The sequence below is a fragment of the Tachyglossus aculeatus genome, chromosome 4, assembly GCF_015852505.1.
Source record: "Tachyglossus aculeatus isolate mTacAcu1 chromosome 4, mTacAcu1.pri, whole genome shotgun sequence".
NCBI classification, from domain to species: domain Eukaryota; kingdom Metazoa; phylum Chordata; class Mammalia; order Monotremata; family Tachyglossidae; genus Tachyglossus; species Tachyglossus aculeatus.
This window is the reverse complement of record NC_052069.1, coordinates 1652277-1673675: the sequence shown is the minus strand read 5'-3', so window position 1 is coordinate 1673675 and position 21399 is coordinate 1652277. Positions and strand designations below refer to the sequence as shown.

The following is a 21399-nucleotide window of genomic DNA, read 5'->3' as shown; positions in this document are numbered from 1 at the left end:
GTGTTGTGTGTCTCCCCACTTCTAGACTGTGAGCCCGTTTTGGGTAGGGACTGTCTCTATACGTTGCCGACTTGTACTTCCCAAGCGCTTAGTACAGTGCTCTGCACAGAGTAAGCGCTCAATAAATATGACTGAATGGATGAATGAATGAAATTCAGTCAGGGCACCCCGAGAATCACCTTAAATCCACTTCTTTGGCCCTTCCATAGAAGGCTTCAAACACAGCGTCGTTCTGCGATGTCTAATGGACGTATTCTCCAATCAATCAATCATATTTATTGAGCGCTTACTGTGTGCAGAGCACTGTACTAAGTGCTTGGGAAGTACAAGTCGGCAACACATAGAGACGGTCCCTACCCAACAGCGGGCTCACAGTCTAGACGTGCTGCTGTCCAGTGCACAGCAGCACGGGCTAGCGGAAAGAGCCCAGGTCTAGCAGTCAAAGGCCCTGGGTTCTAATTCTGACTTTGCTCCTTGTCTGCTGGGCGACCTTGGGCACATCATTTGATTCCTCCGGGCCTCAATTCCCTCATCTGCAAAATGGGAATTCAATACCTGCTATCTCGTCTATTCACGTGGGACTTGATTACCTTGCATTCATGTATTCATTCAATCGTATTTATCAATCAATCAATCAATCAATCGTATTTATTGAGCGCTTCCTGTGTGCAGAGCACTGTACTAAGCGCTTGGGAAGTCCAAATGGGCATCATATAGAGACGGTCCCTACCCAACAACGGGCTCACAAAGTAGAAGGGGGAGACAGACAACAAAACAAAACACCTCTTATCTACCCCAGTGTTTGGCACACAGTAAGCGCTTAACTAATAGCACAATTATTATTATCTTTATTATTATTCTTACCTTCCATCCTCAAACGGTCCGGAGAATCTGGCTCCATGTAGGAATCGTCATCATCTTCGTGTTCATAGTCTGGGCAAAAAAAATCCCCCAAACCCAGGAAAACACGTTTATTCAGCCACCTGTAGCAAAAGCAGTTCTTCATCAGCATGAGAAGCAGCGTGGCTCAGTGGAAAGAGCCCGGGCTTTGGAGTCAGAGGTCATGGGTTCAAATCCCGACTCCGCCAACTGTTAGCTGTGTGACTTTGGGCAAGTCACTTCACTTCTCTGGGCCTCAGTGACCTCATCTGTTAAATGGGGATTAAAACTGTGAGCCCCCGTGGGACAACCTGATCGCCCTGTAACCTCCCCAGTGCTTTGCACATTCATTCATTTATTCATTCATTCATTCATATTTATTGAGCGTTTACTGTGTGCAGAGCACTGTACTAAGCACTTGGGAAGTCCAAGTTGGCAACCCATAGAGACGGTCCCTACCCAACAGCGGGCTCACAGTCTAGAAGGGGAAGACAGACAACAAAACAAAACATATTAACAAAATAAAATAAATAGAATATGTACATCATCATCAACCGTATTTATTGAGCGCTTACTGTGTGCACAGCACTGTACTAAGCGCCTGGGAAGTACAAGTTGGCAACATATAGAGACGGTCCCTACCCAACAGCGGGCAAGAAAGCGCTCAATAAATACAATTGATTGATGGATTGATTGATCCCCATTTTACAGATGAGGTATCTGAGGCACAGAGAGGTTAAAGGACTTGCCCAAAGTCACACAGCTGACAAGCGGCAGAGTCAGGATTAGAACTCATGACCTCTGACTCCCAAGCCTGCGCGCTTTCCGCTAAGCCACGCTGCTTCTTTTGTCTTATCTCTCTGAGCGGAGACCCACGTCCTGGTTCCAGGACTGGCAGCTAAACGGTCATTCATTCGTTCATTCAGTCGTATTTATTGAGCGCTTACTGTGTGCAGAGCACTGTAGTAAGCGCTTGGGAAGTCCAAGTTGGCAACATATAGAGACGGTCCCTACCCAACAGCGGGCTCAGTGGTCGAAGCCGAGACGCTGAGGCCGCCCAGTCCCTCAGACCGGCCGAGGCCGAGGCCTTATTTATAATACTAATAATGGCATTTATTAAGCGCTCACTATGTGCAACGCACTGTTCTAAGCGCTGGGGAAGTTACAATCAATCAATCAATCAATCGTATTTATTGAGCACTTACTGTGTGCAGAGCACTGTACTAAGCGCTTGGGAAGTCCAAGTTGGCAACATATAGAGACGGTCCCTACCCAACAATCAATCAATCGTATTTATTGAGCGCTTACTGTGTGCAGAGCACTGTACTAAGCGCTTGGGAAGTCCAAGTTGGCAACATATAGAGACGGTCCCTACCCAACAATCAATCAATCGTATTTATTGAGCGCTTACTGTGTGCAGAGCACTGTACTAAGCGCTTGGGAAGTCCAAGTTGGCAACATCTAGAGACGGTCCCTACCCAACAGTGGGCTCACAGTCTGATCAGGCTGTCCCACGTGAGGCTCCCAATCTTAATCCCCATTTTCCAGATGGGGGAACTGAGGCCCAGAGAAGTGAAGTGACTTGCCCACGGTCACCCAGCTGAGAAGTGGCTAGTTCTAGACTGTGAGCCCACTGTTGGGTAGGGACCGTCTCTAGATGTTGCCAGCTTGTACTTCCCAAGCGCTTCGTCCAGTGCTCCGCACACAGTAAGCGCTCAATAAATACGACTGATTGATTGAGTGAAGTGGCGGAGCCGGGATTTGAACCCATGACCTCTGACTCCAAAGCCCGGGCTCTTTATTAGAAGCCTCCGGCCGATCCCGAGGCGCTCGGCTCTCACCTTCGTTGTCGGTCGGGAACGGGGACAGGCTGATATCGATGGGGCGCTCGATGGAGCCGTAGAAGCTGTCCGTGTCCGAATTCGAATCGCTGCCAAACGGGAAAGGAGAGAGGAATTGAAGAGCCCGCTCTACACAGGAAGCGCTCAATAAATGCAACTGAATCCTCTCCCTTATAATAATAATAATAATGACATTTATTAATAATAATGATGGCATTTATTAAGCGCTTGCTATGTGCAGAGCACTGTTCTAAGCGCCGGGGAGGTTACAAGGTGATCAGGTTGTCCCACGGAGGGGGGTCACAGTCTTAATCCCCATTTTACAGATGAGGTCACTGAGGCCCAGAGAAGTGAAGTGAGTTGCCCAGAGTCACCCAGCTGACAAGTGGCGGGGCCGGGATTTGAACCCATGACCTCTGACTCCAAAGCCTGGGCTCTTTCCACTGAGCCACGCTGCTTCTCACAGCACTTACGATGTGCAAAGCACTGTTTTAAGCAATGGGGAGGTTACGATAATAATAACAATAATAATAATAATAATGATGGTATTTGTTAAGCGCTTACTATGTGCAAAGCACTGTTCTAAGTGCTGGGGAGGTTACAATAATAATAATAATAATAATAATGATGGCATTTATTAAGCGCTTACTATGTGCAAAGCACTGTTCTAAGCGCCAGGGAGGTTACAAGGTGATGAGGTTGTCCCACGGTGGGTGGTCACAGTCTTAATCCCCATTTTACAGATGAGGTCACTGAGGCCCAGAGAAGTGAAGTGACTTGCCCAGAGTCACCCAGCTGACAAGTGGCGGGGCCGGGATTTGAACCCATGACCTCTGACTCCAAAGCCCGGGCTCTTTCCACTGAGCCACGCTGCTTCTCATAGCACTTACTATGTGCAAAGCACTGTTTAAAGCACTGGGGAGGTTACAATAATAATAATAATAATAATAATAATAATAATAATAATAATGATGATGGTATTTGTTAAGCGCTTACTATGTGCAAAGCACTGTTCTAAGCGCTGGGGAGGTTACAATAATAATAATAATAATAATGATGGTATTTGTTAAGCGCTTACTATGTGCAAGGCACTGCTCTAAGCGCTGGGGAGGTTACAATAATAATAATAATAATGATGATGGTATTTGTTAAGCGCTTACTATGTGCAAGGCACTGCTCTAAGCGCTGGGGAGGTTACAATAATAATAATAATGATGGTATTTGTTAAGCGCTTACTATGTGCAAAGCACTGTTCTAAGCACTGGGGAGGTTACAATAATAATAATAATAATAATGATGGTATTTGTTAAGCGCTTACTATGTGCAAGGCACTGCTCTAAGCGCAGGGGAGGTTACAATAATAATAATAATAATGATGATGGTATTTGTCAAGCGCTTACTATGTGCAAGGCACGGTTCTAAGCGCTGGGGAGGTTACAATAATAATAATAATAATGATGATGGTATTTGTTAAGCACTTACTATGTGCAAGGCACTGCTCTAAGCGCTGGGGAGGTTACAATAATAATAATAATAATGATGATGGTATTTGTTAAGCGCTTACTATGTATAAAGCACTGTTCTAAGTGCTGGAGAGGTTACAATAATAATAATACAATAATAATAATAATAATAATAATAATGGTATTTGTTAAGCGCTTACTATGTGCAAAGCACTGTTCTAAGTGCTGGGGAGGTTACAATAATAATAATAATAATAATGATGGTATTTGTTAAGCACGTACTATGTGCAAGGCACTGTTCTATGTGCTGGGGAGGTTACAATAATAATAATAATAATAATAACAATAATAATAATAATAATGATGGTATTTGTCAAGCGCTTACTATGTGCAAGGCACGGTTCTAAGCGCTGGGGAGGTTACAATAATAATAATAATAATGATGGTATTTGTTAAGTGCTTACTATGTGCAAGGCACTGTTCTAAGCGCTGGGGAGGTTACAATAATAATAACAATAATAATGATGGTATTTGTTAAGCGCTTACTATGTGCAAGGCACTGTTCTAAGTGCTGGGGAGGTTACAATAATAATAATACTAATAATGATGGTATTTGTTAAGCGCTTACTATGTGCAAGGCACGGTTCTAAGCGCTGGGGAGGATACAATAATAATAATAATGATGGTATTTGTTAAGCACTTACTGTGTGCAAAGCACTGTTTTAAGCACTGGGGAGGTTACAATAATAATAAAATAATGATGGTATTTGTTAAGCACTTACTATGTGCAAAGCACTGTTCTAAGCGCTGGGGAGGTTACAATAATAATAATAATAATAATAATAATAATAATGATGGTATTTGTTAAGTGCTTACTATGTGCAAGGCACTGTTCTAAGTGCTGGGGAGGTTACAATAATAATAATAATAATGATGGTATTTGTTAATCAATCAATCGTATTTATTGAGCGCTTACTGTGTGCAGAGCACTGTACTAAGCGCTTGGGAAGTCCAAGTTGGCAACATATAGAGACGATCCCTACCCAACATCGGGCTCACAGTCTAAGGAGGTTACAAGGTGATCAAGTTGTCCCACAGGGGTGGGCACAGTCTTTATCCCCATTTTACAGATGAGGGAACTGAAGCCGAGAGATGAATAATAATAATAATAATAATGACGGCAGTTACTAAGCCAGAGAACAAAACAAAACATATGAACAAAATAAAATAAATAGAATAAATATGTACCCCCCGTGGGACAACCTGATCACCTTGTACCCTCCCCGGCGCTTAGAACAGGGCTTTGCGCATAGTAAGTGCTTAATAAATGCCCGGTTCTGAGGCTCCTCGTTAGGTGGGCTGGGCCTCATCATCATCATCATCATCAATCGTATTTATTGAGCGCTTACTATGTGCAGAGCACTGTGCTAAGCGCTTGGGAAGTACAAATTGGCAGTCAGACCAGATAGAGTAGACTGTGACTAGACTGTGAGCCCACTGTTGGGTAGGGACCGTCTCTCTATGTTGCCAACTTGGACTTCCCAAGCGCTTAGTCCAGTGCTCTGCACACAGTAAGCGCTCAATAAATACGATTGAATGAATGAATGAGTATCGGCTCTACTGGGGTCCGAGAGGGGGGCCCACCCCTCCCCTGGTTCAGACACGTTATGGCCAAGGGAGCAGCGTGGCTCAACGGAAAGAGCCCGGGCTTTGGAGTCAGAGGTCATGGGTTCTAATCCCGGCTCCGCCACTTGTCAGCTGCGAGACTTTGGGTAAGTCATTTCTCTGGGCCTCAGTTCCCTCATCTGTAAAAAGGGGATTAAGACTGTGAGCCCCCCGTGGGACAACCTGATCACCTTGTGTCTACCCCAGTGCTTAGTACAGTGCTCCAGACTGAGCCCCCTTTTTCCTCTCCTCCTCCTCCCCCTCCGCATCCCCCACGCCTTACCTCCTTCCCCTCCCCACAGCACCTGTATATATGTTTGTACGGATTTATTACTCTATTTTATTTGCACATATTCATTCTATTTATTTTATTTTGTTAATAATATGTTTTGTTTTGTTGTCTGTCTCCCCCTTCTAGACAGTGAGCCCACTGTGGGGTAGGGACCGTCTCTAGATGTTGCCAACTTGGACTTCCCAAGCGCTTAGTACAGTGCTCTGCCCAGGGAGTCGTAGATATGTTTGTATGCATTTATTACTCTATTTTATTTGTACGTATTTATTCTATTTATTTTATTTTGTTAATATGTTTTGTTTTGTCCCGCACACAGTAAGCGCTCAAGAAATACGATTGAATGAATGAATGAATCGCCCCACCCTACCTCCTTCTCCTCCCCACAGCACCTGTATATATATTTGTGCAGATTTATTATTCTATTTATTTTACTTGTTCATATTTACTATTCTATTTATTTTGTTAATGATGTGCATCTAGCTTTAATTCTATTTGTTCAGATTGGCTTTCGTCTGGGCCTGGAGAACCATTCTGACACCCGTCTACATGTTTTGTTTTGTCGTCCGTCTCCCCCTTCTAGACTGTGAGCCCGCTGTTGGGTAGGGACCGCCTCTATATGTTGCCAACTTGGACTTCCCAAGCGCTTAGTACAGTGCCCTGCACAAAGTAAGCGCTCAATAAATATGATTGAATGAATGAATGCTCTGCACATAGTAAGCAGCCAATAAATCGACTGAATGAATGAATGCTTGGCACCTAGTAAGCGCTGAATGAATACCATCATTATAATAATAATAATAATAATGATGGCATTTATTAAGCACTTACTATGTGCAAAGCACTGTTCTAAGCGCTGGGGAGGTTACAAGGTGATCAGGTTGTCCCACAGAGGGCTCACAGTCTTCATCCCCATTTCCCAGATGAGGTCACTGAGGCCCAGAGAAGTGAAGGGACTTGCCCCAAGTCACACAGCTGACAATTGGCGGAGCTGGAATTTGAACCCATGACCTCTGACTCCAAAGCCCATGCCCTTTCCACTGAGCCACGCTGTTGTGCCCATTCTAAACACCGACAGACTTTTGACTATTGATTCAGTTATTTCAATCAATCAACTGTATTTATTGAGCGCTTACTGTGTGCAGGGCACTGTACTAAGCGCTTGCACTGTACTAAGTGCTGACGTATTCACACTCTATCCTCACTCCTCCTCTTGCTCCCACCCTTGATAAAGAATTTGCATCTGCCTTTATCCCGCTTTCGACTGTAAGTCTCCCAAGGGCAGGGACTGCGTGATTTTGTTTCTGATGTGGCTTAACACAGTGCTTTGGACTCAGTACCTGCTCAGAAATTCATTCAATCATATTTACTGAGCGCCTACTGTGTGCAGAACACTGTACTAAGCGCTTGGGAAGTACAAGTTGGCCGATTGTACAGATTTATTACTCTATTTTACTTGTACATATTTACTGTTCTGTTTATTTTGTTAATAATGTGCAACTAGCTTTACTTCTATTTATTCTGACGACCTGACGCCTGTCCACATGTTTTGTTTTGTTGTCTGTCTCCCCTCTTCTAGACTGTGAGCCCGTTGTCGGGTGGGGACCGTCTCTATATGTTGCCAACTTGGACTTCCCAAGCGCTTAGTACAGTGCTCTGCACGCAGTAAGCGCTCAATAAATGCGATTGAATGAATGAACATACATCCCTCCCCAACAACGGGCTCACAGTCTAGAAGGGGGAGACAGACGACAAAACAAAACATGTAGACGGGTGTCAAAGTCGTCAGAACAAATAGAATTAAAGCTAGATGCACATCATTAACAAAATAAATAGAATAGTATTTCTAGACAGGCTTACAGACTACAAATGTCACTGATGAGGAGGACTACAAACTCATCTTTAAATTAGATGTTATAAATTATCTATAACATAATAAGTAATTATTATTTATAATAAATAAGGCATAATAAATAATTAATGTATATATGCATATATGTTTGTACATATTTATTACTCTATGTATGTATTTATTTTACTTGTACATGTTTATTCTATTTATTTTATTTTGTTAATATGTTTTGTTTTGTCATCCGTCTCCCTCTTCTAGACTGTGAGCCCGCTGTTGGGTAGGGACCGTCTCTAGATGTTGCCGACTTGGACTTCCCAAGCGCTTAGTACAGTGCTCTGCACGCAGTAAGCGCTCAATAAATGCGATTGAATGAATGAATGAACATACATCCTTCCCCAACAACAGGCTCACAGTCTAGAAGGGGGAGACAGACGACAAAACAATACATGTAGACAGGTGTCAAAGTCGTCAGAACAAATAGAATTAAAGCTAGATGCACATTTTTAGCAAAATAAATAGAATAGTGTTTCTAGACAGGCTCACAGACTACAAATGTCACTGATGAGGGGGACTACGAACTCATCTTTAAATTAGATGTTATAAATTATTTATAACATAAATATAAATTATTTATAACAATAAATACTAATAAACATAATATATAATGTGCATAATAATATATATAATTAATAATATATAATAATATAATATAATATATAATATATTATATGATATATACAATACATAATATATAATATAATATATCAATAATATATAATATATATAATATATTATGTGCATACATATGTAAATTATATACATATGTAAATTATAAAATAATAAACATAATAAATACTTATTATTCATAATACATAATTAATGTATATATGTATATATGTTTGTACATATTTATTACTCTATGTGTGTATTTATTTTACTAGTACATGTTTATTCTATTTATTTTATTTGGTTAATATGTTTTTGTTTTGTCGTCTGTCTCCCTCTTCCAGACTGTGAGCCCGTTGTCGGGTGGGGACCGTCTCTAGATGTTGCCGACTTGGACTTCCCAAGCGCTTAGTACAGTGCTCTGCACGCAGTAAGTGCTCAATAAATACGATTGAATGAATGAAGGAGCATACAGAGACGGTCCCTCCCCAACACCGTCTAGAAGGGGGAGACAGACGACAAAACAAAACAAAACGTGTAGACGGGTGTCAAAGTTGTCAGAACAAATAGAATTAAAGCTAGATGCACATTTTTAACAAAATAAATAGAATAGTGTTTCTAGGCAGGCTCACAGACTACAAATGTCACTGATGAGGAGGACTACGAACTCATCTTTAAATTAGATGTTATAAATTATTTATAACATAAATAGAAATTATTTATAACATAATAAATACTAATAAACATAATATATAAACTATATACATATAGTTATGTGCATACATATGTAAATTATATACATATGGAAATTATAAAATAATAAACATAATAAATACTTATTATTCATAATAAATAATTAATGTACATATGTATACATGTTTGTACATATTTACTACTCTATGTATTTATTTATTTTACTTGTACATATTTATTCTATTTATTTTATTTGGTTAATATGCTTTGTTTTGTTGTCTGCCTCCCTCTTCTAGACTGTGAGCCCGCTGTTGGGTAGGGACCGTCTCTATATGTTGCTAACTTGGACTTCCTAAGCGCTTAGTCCAGTGCTCTGCACACAGTAAGCGCTCAATAAATATGAATGAATGAATGAATGCCTGTTCCCAAGCGCTTAGCACAGTGCTCTGCACACAGTAAGCGCTCAATGAATACGATTGAAGGAATGAATGAATTTATAACTCTATTTTATTTGTACATATTTATTCTATTTATTTTATTTGGTTAATATGTTTTGTTTCGTTGCCTGTCTCCCCCCTTCTAGACTGTGAGCCCACTGCTGGGTAGGGATCATCTCTAGATGTTGCCAACTTGGACTTCCCAAGCGCTTAGTCCAGTGCTCTGCACACAGTAAGCGCTCAATAAATAGGATTGAGTGAATGAATGAATGAATGAATGTCTGTTGCCCCCTCTGTACTGTAAGCTCCTTGTGGGCAGGGAAGATGCCTGCCACCTCTGTTGTATCGTGCTCTCCCAAGCGCTTAGTCCAGTGCTCTGCACATAGTAGAGAAGCAGCGTGGCCTGGTGGAAAGAGCCCGGGCTTGGGAGTCAGAGGTCCTGGGTTCTAATCCCAGCTCCGCCACTTGTCTGCTGTGTGACTTTGGGCAAGTCACTTCACTTCTCTGGGCCTCAGTTACCTCATCTGGAAAATGGGGGTTAAGACCTGGAGCCCCACGTGGGACTACCTGAGTACCCTGTATCTCCCCCAGCACTTGAGCCCGCTGTTGGGTAGGGACTGTCTCTATGTGTTGCCGACTTGTACTTCCCAAGCGCTTAGTACAGTGCTCTGCACACAGTAAGCGCTCAATAAATACGATTGATTGACTGATTGGCACGTAATAACCGCTTAACAAATACCATCATTATTATTGTTATTATTATAGTAAACGGAGGCCTTCCTAGACTAAGCCCCCTCCTCCCGCCTCCATCCCCCGTCCTTACCTCCTTCCCTTCCCCACATATCCTGTATATATGTATATATGTTTGTACGGATTTATTACTCTATTTATTTTACTTGTCCATATTTATTCTATTTATTTTATTTGGTTAATATGTTTTGTTTTGTTGTCTGTCTCCCCCTTCTAGACTGTGAGCCCGCTGTTGGGTAGGGACCGTCTCTATATGTTGCCAACTTGGACTTCCCAAGAGCTTATTACAGTGCTCTGCACACAGTAAGCGCTCAATAAATACGACTGATTGACTGATTGATTTTATTTTGTTAATATGTTTTGTTTTGTTGTCTGTCTCCCCCTTCTAGACTGTGAGCCCGCTGTTGGGTAGGGACCGTCTCTATATGTTGCCAACTTGTGCTTCCCAAGCGCTTATTACAGTGCTCTGCACACAGTAAGCGCTCAATACGATTGATTGATTTTATTTTGTTAATATGTTTTGTTTTGTTGTCTGTCTCCCCCTTCTAAACTGTGAGCCCGCTGTTGGGTAGGGACTGTCTCTGTATGTTGCCAACTTGTGCTTCCCAAGCGCTTATTACAGTGCTCTGCACACAGTAAGCGCTCAATAAATACGATTGAATGAATGAATGAAATGGTCAACAAATAGCATAGATGGAAATACCACTGATTGAGGAATACCATCAAGGCCTTTGCCAAAAGAGTAGTTTTCTGCTAACAGTTCATTCAATAGTATTTATTATGCGCTTACTGTATGCATAAGCGTCTAATGGCATTATGTTGCCAACTTGTACTTCCCAAGCGCTTAGTACAGTGCTCTGCACACAGTAAGCGCTCAATATATACGACTGATTGATTGATTGATTGATAATAAAGCACACAGTGTGTACTAAGGGCTGGGGACAGCACAATACAACAATTAAGAGCGACAATCCCTGCCCACGATGAGCTCGGGGCCTTCCTGAAGACAACCGAGGTGGCCTTGCGAGGTTCCAAGAGAGAGAAAGAAGCTTTACTGAGCGCCCCCGAGCCAGGCGCGCTTATAAAACCCGAGAGCCTGAAAAACAAACCCTTGGTGCCTACTTGAAATCGAGAGAAGGCTCTTTCTTTTCGTGGTAGAATCCGATCTCCTTCCTCAGCAGGGCCATCCAGCTCTGAAAGAAAGAGACGACATTTGTTTCGTTCAGTCAATCAATCAATCAATCAATCAATCGTATTTATTGAGCGCTTACTGTGTGCAGAGCACTGGACTAAGCTCACAAATCCAGCGGTTCAGTGTCCCCGAGCCGGGAACTGCCACCTCCCACCGCGGCCCGCCCCGGCCAAAAACGGACCGACGGGCTCCCATTTGGGTTTCAGCGCTTAGAACAGTGCTTTGCACATAGTAAGCGCTTAACAAATGCCATTATTATTATTATTATGTGCTTAACAAATGCCATTATTATTTTTATTATGCGCTTAACAAATGTCATTATTATTATTATTATTATTATGCGCTTAACAAATGCCATTATTATTATTATTATGCGCTTAACAAATGTCATTATTATTATTATTATTATTATTATTATTATTATTATTATTATTATCTCCAGGGCAAACACGCGGACGGGGCCCGAGGGCGGCGACGGAAAAGACTCCGCCATCCTGCCATCCAGGAGGCGTCCATCACACTGTGTTCCCAGAGATAAGGGAGGCGACAGGGTGGGTTGGAGCCAGGAGACCCGACTGCTGTGTGTGACTTTGGGCGAGTTGACCTCTCTGGCCCTCAGTTTCCTCATCTGTTAAATGGTCATCATCATCATCATCATCGATCGTATTTATTGAGCGCTTACTGTGTGCAGAGCACTGGACTAAGCGCTTAAGATAAGATTCCTGCTTCCCCTCCCTGTTAGATCGTGAGTTTTCCGTGAGGCGGGGGGCTGGGTCCGTCCTGATTATAATAATAATAATAATAATTATAATAATGGCATTTATTAAGCGCTTACTAGGCGCAAAGCACTGTTCTAAGCGCTGGGGAGGTTGCAAGGTGATCAGGTTGTCCCACGAGGGGCTCACAGTCTTCATCCCCATTTTACAGATGAGGAAACTGAGGCCCAGAGAAGTGAAGTGACTTGACCAAAGTCCCACAGCTGACAGTTGGCGGAGTCGGGATTTGAACCCGTGACCTCTGACTCCAAAGCCAGGGCTTTGGAGTCAGAGGTCACGGGTTCAAATCCCAGCTCCGCCGCATCTCAGCTGTGTGACTCTGAGCTGTGTGACTGTGAGAAGCAGTGTGGCTCAGTGGCAATCAATCAATCGTATTTATTGAGCGCTTACCGTGTGCAGAGCACTGGACTAAGCGCTTGGGAAGTCCAAGTTGGCAACATATCGAGACTGTCCCCACCCAACAGTGGGCTCACAGTCTAGAAGAAAAACTAGTCTGGAAAGAGCCCGGGCTTTGGAGTCAGGGATCATGGGTTCAAATCCCAGCTCCGCCACTTGTCAGCTGTGTGACTTTGGGCAAGTCACTTCACTTCTCTGGGCCTCAGTTCCCTCATCTGGAAAATGGGGATTAAGACTGAGCCCCCCGTGGGGCAACCTCATCACCTTGTATTCTTCCCCAGCGCTTAGAACAGTGCTTTGCACATAGTAAGCGTTTAATAAATGCCATCATTATTATTATTATTTGGGCAAGTCACTTAAAGTCTCTGTGACTCAGTGACATCATCTGCGAAATGGGGATTAAGACTGTGAGCCCCCTCATGGGACAACCTGATCACCTTGTAGCCTCCCCAGCGCTTAGAACAGTGCTTTGCACATAGTAAGCACTTAATAAATGCCATCATTATTATTATTATTTGGGCAAATCACTTAAAGTCTCTGTGCCTCAGTGACCTCATCTGCAAAATGGGGATTAAGACTGTGAGCCCCCCTTTGGGCAACCTCATCACCTTGTATTCTTCCCCAGTGCTTAGAACAGTGCTTTGCACACAGTAAGCGCTTGATAAATGCCATCATTATTATTATTATTTGGGCAAGTCACTTAAAGTCTCTGTGCCTCAGTGACCTCATCTGCGAAATGGGGATTAAGACTGTGAGCCCCCTCGTGGGCCAACCTGATCACCTTGTAGCCTCCCCAGCGCTTAGAACAGTGCTTTGCACATAGTAAGCGCTTAACAAATGCCATCATTATTATTATTATTTGGGCAAGTCACTTAAAGTCTCTGTGCCTCAGTGACCTCATCTGTGAAATGGGGATTAAGACTGTGAGCCCCCTTGTGAGTCAACCTGATCACCTTGTAGCCTCCCCAGCGCTTAGAACAGTGCTTTGCACATAGTAAGCGCTTAATTAATGCCATCATTATTATTATTATTTGGGCAAGTCACTTAAAGTCTCTGTGCCTCAGTGACCTCATCTGTGAAATGGGGATTAAGACTGTGAGCCCCCCGTGGGCCAACCTCATCACCTTGTATTCTTCCCCAGCGCTTAGAACAGTGCTTTGCACATAGTAAGCGTTTAATAAATGCCATCATTATTATTATTATTTGGGCAAGTCACTTAAAGTCTCTGTGCCTCAGTGACCTCATCTGCAAAATGGGGATTAAGACTGTGAGCCCCCCGTGGGGCAACCTCATCACCTTGTAGCCTCCCCAGTGCTTAGAACAGTGCTTTGCACATAGTAAGCGCTTAACAAATGCCATTTTTATTATTATTATCATTATTATTGGCACATAGCAAGTGCTCTGTGGCACTGTGGCACATCTCCCCCTTCTAGACTGTGAGCTCACTGTTGGGTCGGGACCGTCTCTGTGTGTTGCCAACTTGGACTTCCCAAGCGCTTAGTACAGTGCTCTGCACACAGTAAGCGCTCAATAAATACGACTGAATGAATGAAAGTGCTGACGTTTGGCCTAATCAATCAATCAATCGTATTTATTGAGCGCTTACTGTGTGCAGAGCACTGTACTAAGCGCCTGGGAAGTACAAGTCGGCAACACACACAGACAGTCCCTACCCGACAGTGGGCTCAAGAGAAGCAGCGTGGCCTTGTGGATAGAGCACACGCCTTGGAGTCAGAAGGACCTGAGTTCTAATCCTGGTTCTGATGCTTGTCTGCTGTGTGACCATGGGAAAGTCACTTCACTTCTCTGGGCCCCAGTTCCCTCACCTGTAAAAGGGGGATGAAGACTGTGAGCCCCATGGGGGACAGGGACTGTGTCCAACCTGATTAGCTTGTATCGACCCCAGCGCTTAGAACAGTGCTTGACACATAGGAAGTGCTTAGCAAATAAAATTATTATTATTATTATTATTATTATTATTAAGCAGGAAAAGCAGGAGAAGCAGTGTGGCTCATAGTTATTCTATTTATTTTATTCTGTTAATATGTTTTGTTGTCCGTCTCCCCCTTCTAGATTGTAAGCCTGCTGTTGGGTAGGGACCGTCTCTATATGGTGCCGACCTGGACTTCCCAAGCGCTTAGTACAGTGCTCTGCATGCAGTAATAATAATAATGATGGCATTTGTTAAGCGCTTACTATGTGCAAAGCACTGTTCTAAGTGCTGGGGAGGATACAAGGCAAGTAGGTTGTCCCACGTGGGGCTCACAGTCTTCATCCCCATTTTACAGATGAGGTAACTGAGGTCCAGAGAAGTTAAGTGACTTGCCCAAGGTCACACAGCTGACAAGTGGCAGAGTCGGGATTCGAACCCATGACCTCTGACTCCAAAACCCGGGCTCTTTCCACTGAGCCACGATGCTTCTAAGCTCTCAATAAGTACGACTGAGTGAATGAAAAGAGCCCAGGCTTGGGAGTCAGAGGTCATGGGTTCTAATCCCGGCTCCGCCACTTGTCAGCTGGGTGACTTTGGGCAAGTCACTTCACTTCTCGGTGCCTGAGTTCCCTCATTTGGAAAATGGGGATTAAGACTGTAAGTCCCACGCGGGGCAACCTGATTACTTTGTAGCTACCCCAGCACTTAGAACAGTGCTTGGCACATAGTAAGTGCTTAACAAATACCATAAATATTTATTATTATTCTCACTCAGCCTGTCCCATCTACTCTTTGAAGTAGACGACAGGGGATCCCAAAGCAGGCCCCGACGACAGGAGTAGCAGTGCTTGACACATAGCGAGGGCTTAACAAATACCATAATTATTTTTTATTATTCTCATTCAGCCTGTCCCATCTACTCTTTGAAGTAGACGACATGGGATCCCAAAGCAGGCCCCAACGACAGAAGTAGCAGTGCTTGGCACATAGCAAGGGCTTAACAAATACCATAATTATTTATTATTATTCTCATTCAGCCTGTCCCATCTACTCTTTGAAGTAGACGACATGGGATCCCAAAGCAGGCCCCGACAACAGGAGTAGCAGTGCTTAACAAATACCATAATTATTTATATTATTCTCATTCAGCCTGTCCCATCTACTCTTTGAAGTAGACGACATGGGATCCCAAAGCAGGCCCCGACAACAGGAGTAGCAGTGCTTGGCACGTGGTAAGGGCTTAACAAATACCATAATTATTTATTATTATTCTCATTCAGCCTGTCCCATCTACTCTTCGAAGCAGACGACACGGGATCCCAAAGCAGGCCCCGACGACAGGAGTAGCAGTGCTTGGCACGTAGTAAGGGCTTAACAAATACCATAATTATTTATTATTATTCTCATTCAGCCTGTCCCATCTACTCTTTGAAGTAGATGACATGGGATCCCAAAGCCGGCCCCGACAACAGGAGTAGCAGTGCTTGGCACACAGTAAGGGCTTAACAAATTCCATAGTTATTTATTATTATTCTCGTTCAGCCTGTCCCATCTACTCTTTGAAGTAGACGACACGGGATCCCAAGGCAGGCCCCGACAACATGAGTAGCAGTGCTTGGCACATTTTAAGGGCTTAACAAATACCATAATTATTTTTTATTATTCTCATTCAGCCTGTCCCATCTACTCTTTGAAGTAGACGACATGGGATCCCAAAGCGGGCCCCGACAACAGGAGTAGCAGTGCTTGGCACGTAGTAAGGGCTTAACACATACCATAATTATTTATTATTATTCTCATTCAGCCTGTCCCATCTACTCTTCGAAGTAGACGACGCGGGATCCCAAAGCAGGCCCCGACGACAGGAGTAGCAGTGCTTGGCACATAGCAAGGGCTTAACAAATACCATAATTTCTTTATTATTATTCTCATTCAGCCTGTCCCATCTACTCTTTGAAGTAGACGACATGGGATCCCAAAGCAGTCCCCAACGACAGGAGTAGCAGTGCTTGGCACGTAGTAAGGACTTAACAAATACCATAATTATTCATTATTATTCTCATTCAGCCTGTCCCATCTACTCCAAATACCATAATTATTTATTATTATTCTCATTCAGCCTGTCCCATCTACTCTTTGAAGTAGACGACATGGGATCCCAAAGCAGGCCCCGACGACAGGAGTAGCAGTGCTTGGCACATAGCAAGGGCTTAACAAATACCATAATTTCTTTATTATTATTCTCATTCAGCCTGTCCCATCTACTCTTTGAAGTAGACAACATGGGATCCCAAAGCAGGCTCTGACAACAGGAGTAGCAGTGCTTGGCACATAGTAAGGGCTTAACAAATACCATAATTATTTTTTATTATTCTCATTCAGCCTGTCCCATCTACTCTTTGGTCCCAGGTCCCAGCAACAAGAGTAGCAGTGCTTGGCACATAGTAAGGGCTTAACAAATACCATAATTATTTTTTATTATTCTCATTCAGCCTGTCCCATCTACTCTTTGAAGTAGATGACATGGGATCCCAAAGAAGGCCCCGACGACAGGAGTAGCAGTGCTTGGCACGTAGTAAGGGCTTAACAAATACCATAATTATTTATTATTATTCTCATTCAGCCTGTCCCATCTACTCTTTGAAGCAGACGACACGGGATCCCAAAGCAGGCCCCGACAACAGGAGTAGCAGTGCTTGGCACATAGCAAGGGCTTAACAAATACCATAATTATTTATTATTATTCTCATTCAGCCTGTCCCATCTAATCTTTGAAGTAGACGACATGGGATCCCGAAGCAGGCCCCAACAACATGAGTAGCAGTGCTTGGCACATTTTAAGGGCTTAACAAATACCATAATTATTTATTATTATTCTCATTCGGCCTGTCCCATCTACTCTTTGAAGTAGACGACACGGGATCCCAAAGCAGGCCCCGACGACAGGAGTAGCGCTTGACCGCAACTCGGATGGGGTCGCGGGGCTGGAAAAGAAGAGAGAGGAAAAACATCCCGGGGCCGGATGCTTGCCGAGAAATCTTTCGACAGACCATCCCATTCAGACCACGAGTCGACCCGGCTCTTCAATCGCCGGGACACATCCCGGCCCCTTCCCGATGGGAAGAACCGGCCTCCTCCCCGTGTTTGCCGAACGCGTTCCCTCGTGAGCGAGCCCGGTCACCTTTCTTTCATCTTCTGAGGAGGCGGAGAAAAACCAGGTCCGATGCTTCTTGCTGATGTGGACGATCTTGAAGGGGAAGACGTTGTTTGATGTTGTTTCCTCAGCTGCTCGCATGACCCTGGGAAGGGAAGGGCTTGGGATGTCAGCGCTCCGGCCGGGAAGAGCTAAAGGGGTCCTTGCCGCCCCCCTCCTCCCACCTCCAACCCTCACGTAGGAAATAGCAGGCTGTTGGCCCACTGGGTAACTATAAAAATGACTTCAAGTCTGGACCTCAATAATAATCATAATGATGGCATTTATTAAGCGCTTACTATGTGCAAAGCGCTGTTCTAAGCGCTGGGGAGGTGACAAGGTGATCAGGTTGTCCCACGAGGGGCTCACGGTCTTCATCCCCATTTTGCATACGAGGGAACCGAGGCCCAGAGAAGCGAAGTGACTTGCCCAAAGTCACCCAGCCGACGACCGGCGGAGCCGGGATTTGAACCCGTGACCTCTGACTCCAAAGCCCGGGCTCTTTCCACTGAGCCACGCTGCTTCTCTGAAGTAGCCCAGCTCAGAGTGGCACCTCGGTTTGATGATCATCATCAATCGTATTTATTGAGCGCTTACTATGTGCACAGCACTGTACTAAGCGCTTGGGAAGTACAAATTGGCAACACATAGAGACAGTCCCTACCCAACAGTGGGCTCCGATGATGATGATGGAGGGTACAATGCAACAATAAGCAGACACAATCCCTGCCCACAGTGAGCTTACAGTCTAGAGGTGGAGACATTAATGTTAAGTGAATAAATTACAGATAAAATTATAAATAAATGGATTACAAATATGTACCTAAGGTTGGACATGGTCCCTAGTCCACATGGGGCTCACGGTCTGAGTAGGAGGGAGAATGCAAATAATAATAATAATGATGGCATTTGTTAAGCGCTTACTATGTGCAAAGCACTGTTCTAAGCGCTGGGGAGGTTACAAGGTGATCAGGTTGTCTCACTGGGTGCTCAGGGTTGTAATCCGCATTTTATAGAAGAGGTAACGGAGGCACAGAGAAGTTAGGTGACTTGCCCAAAGTCACACAGCTGACAATTGGCGGAGCCGGCATTTGAACCCGTGACCTCTGACTCCAAAGCCCGCGCTCTTTCCCCTGAGCCATCCTTTTGAACCCGTCTCATTTTAGACATGAATCAAGCTTCTCATTCATTCATTCATTTATTCAATCGCATTTATTATTATTATTAATAATAATAATAATGATGGTATTTGTTAAGCACTTACTATGTGCAAAGCACTGCTCTAAGCGCTGGGGAGGTTACAAGGTGATCAGGTTGTCCCACAGGGGGGCTCACAGTCTTAACCCCATTTTACAGATGAGGGAACTGAGGCCCAGAGAAGTTAAATGTTGATGATGGTATTTGTTAAGCGCTTACTATGTGCAAAGCACTGTTCTAAGCGCTGGGGAGGTTACAAGGTGATCAGGTTGTCCCAAGGGGGCCCACACTTTTAATCCCCATTGTACAGGTGAGGTAACTGAGGCACAGAGAAGTGAAGTGACTTGCCCAAAGTCACATAGCTGACAAGTGGCGGAGCCGGGATTTGAACCCATGACCTCTGACTCCCAAACCCGTGCGCTTTCCACTGAGCCATGCTGCTTACTGAGCGCTTACTGTGTGCAGAGCACTGTACTAAGCGCTTGGGAAGTCTAAATTGGCAACATCTAGAGACAGTCCCTACCCAACAGTGGGCTCGCAGCCTAGAAGAGTCAGAGGACGCGGGTTCTAATCCCGGCTCCCCTGCGTGTCTGCCGTGTGACCTTGGGCCAGCCGCTTCGCTCCTCCGTGCCTCAGTTCCCTCATCTGTAAAACGGGGATTGAACCCGCGAGCCCCACGGGGGACAACTTGTTACTTGTCTTTACTCCAGTGCGTATTTCACTTCGGCAAATGGGAAGCGTTAAACAAATATCAGAATTATTATCATCATCATCATCAATCGTATTTATTGAGCGCTTACTATGTGCAGAGCACCCAACCGAGTCCCAGATTAGCCCCGCGGCGACCCGAAACTCACCGGTTGTAGCCGCTCAGCGAGAAGGCTCCCTGAGGAGAGGCTGACGTGCTGCTCTTGAAATAATAGATACATCTCTTGTGGATGATCACAAACCGCAGAGGCCCTGGGGACGAGAATCACATCATCATCATCATCATCACGGCATTTCTTAAGCGCTTACTACGTGCCAAGCACTGTTCTAAGCGCTGGGGAGGTTACAAGGTCATCAGGTTGGCCCACGTGAGGCTCACAGTCTCCATCCCCATTTGCCTGATGAGGGAACTGAGGCCCAGAGAAGTGAAGCGTACCGCCCGAACCACTCCGTAATCATCATCATCAATCGTATTTATTGAGCGCTTACTGTGTGCAGAGCACTGGACTAAGCGCTTGGGAAGTCCAAATTGGCAACATCTAGAGACAGTCCCTACCCAGCAGTGGGCTCACAGTCTAAAAGGGGGGAGACGGAGAACAAAACCAAACATACTAAGAAAATAAAATAAATATAATAACGATGGCATTTATTAAGCGCTTACTATGTGCGCAAATCAAAGGGACGGGTGAGCGAGGGGTCGGGTGATGACCAGAGAAGCTGAGGGGGCTGGTGGACGGAGTAATAATAATAATAATTATTGGGACAACCTGATAACCTTGTAAACTCCCCAGCACTTAGAACAATGCTTTGCACCTAGTAAGCGCTTAATAAATGCCATTATTATTAATAATAATATTAATATTAATACAATTATATTATTAATATTAATAATAATAATAATGGCATTTATTAAGCGCTTACTATGTGCAAAGCACACAGTCTTCAGTGAGATTAAGACCGGCTCACAGTCTTAATCCCCATTTTACAGACGAGGGAACTGAGGCGCGGAGAAGTGAAGCGGCTTGCCCAAAGTCACCCAGCTGACAGTTGGCGGAGCCGGGATTTGAACCCATGACCTCTGACTCCAAAGCCCGGGCTCTTTCCACTGAGCCACGCTGCTTCTCTCAGTAGGGGCCTGGGCATCAGAGGACCTCGATTCCCACCCTGGCTCGGCCGCTTGTCTGCTGTGTGACCGTGGGCGAGTCACTTTGCTTCTCTGGGCCTCAGTTTCTTCATTCATTCATTCAATCGTATTTATTGAGCGCTTACTGTGTGCAGAGCACTGTACTAAGCGCTTGGGAAGTACAAGTTCCTTTAATAATAATAATAATGGCATTTATTAAGCGCTTACTACGGGCAAAGCGCCGCTCTAAGCGCTGGGGAGGTTACAAGGCGATCAGATTGTCCCATGGGGGGCTCACAGTCTTCATCCCCATTTTCCAGATGAGGGAACTGAGGCCCAGAGAATA

The 21399-nt window shown here is 44.3% G+C and overlaps 1 protein-coding gene across 4 annotated transcripts in view; it reads right to left on the bottom strand.

The window, feature by feature from the left end:
* The window catches only part of SH3BP2 (SH3 domain binding protein 2), a 159367-nt gene that overhangs the window by 26956 nt on the left and 111012 nt on the right, over positions 1-21399 (bottom strand). For all 4 annotated transcript variants that reach the window (XM_038745231.1, XM_038745233.1, XM_038745232.1 and 1 more), the window contains 5 exons: positions 20080-20182; positions 18014-18131; positions 11658-11728; positions 2721-2809; positions 865-933 (listed from right to left, as the gene is read on the bottom strand). In XM_038745231.1, the coding sequence (XP_038601159.1) occupies positions 865-933; positions 2721-2809; positions 11658-11728; positions 18014-18131; positions 20080-20182 (450 nt within the window). The remainder of the gene's footprint in view (positions 1-864; positions 934-2720; positions 2810-11657; positions 11729-18013; positions 18132-20079; positions 20183-21399) is intronic.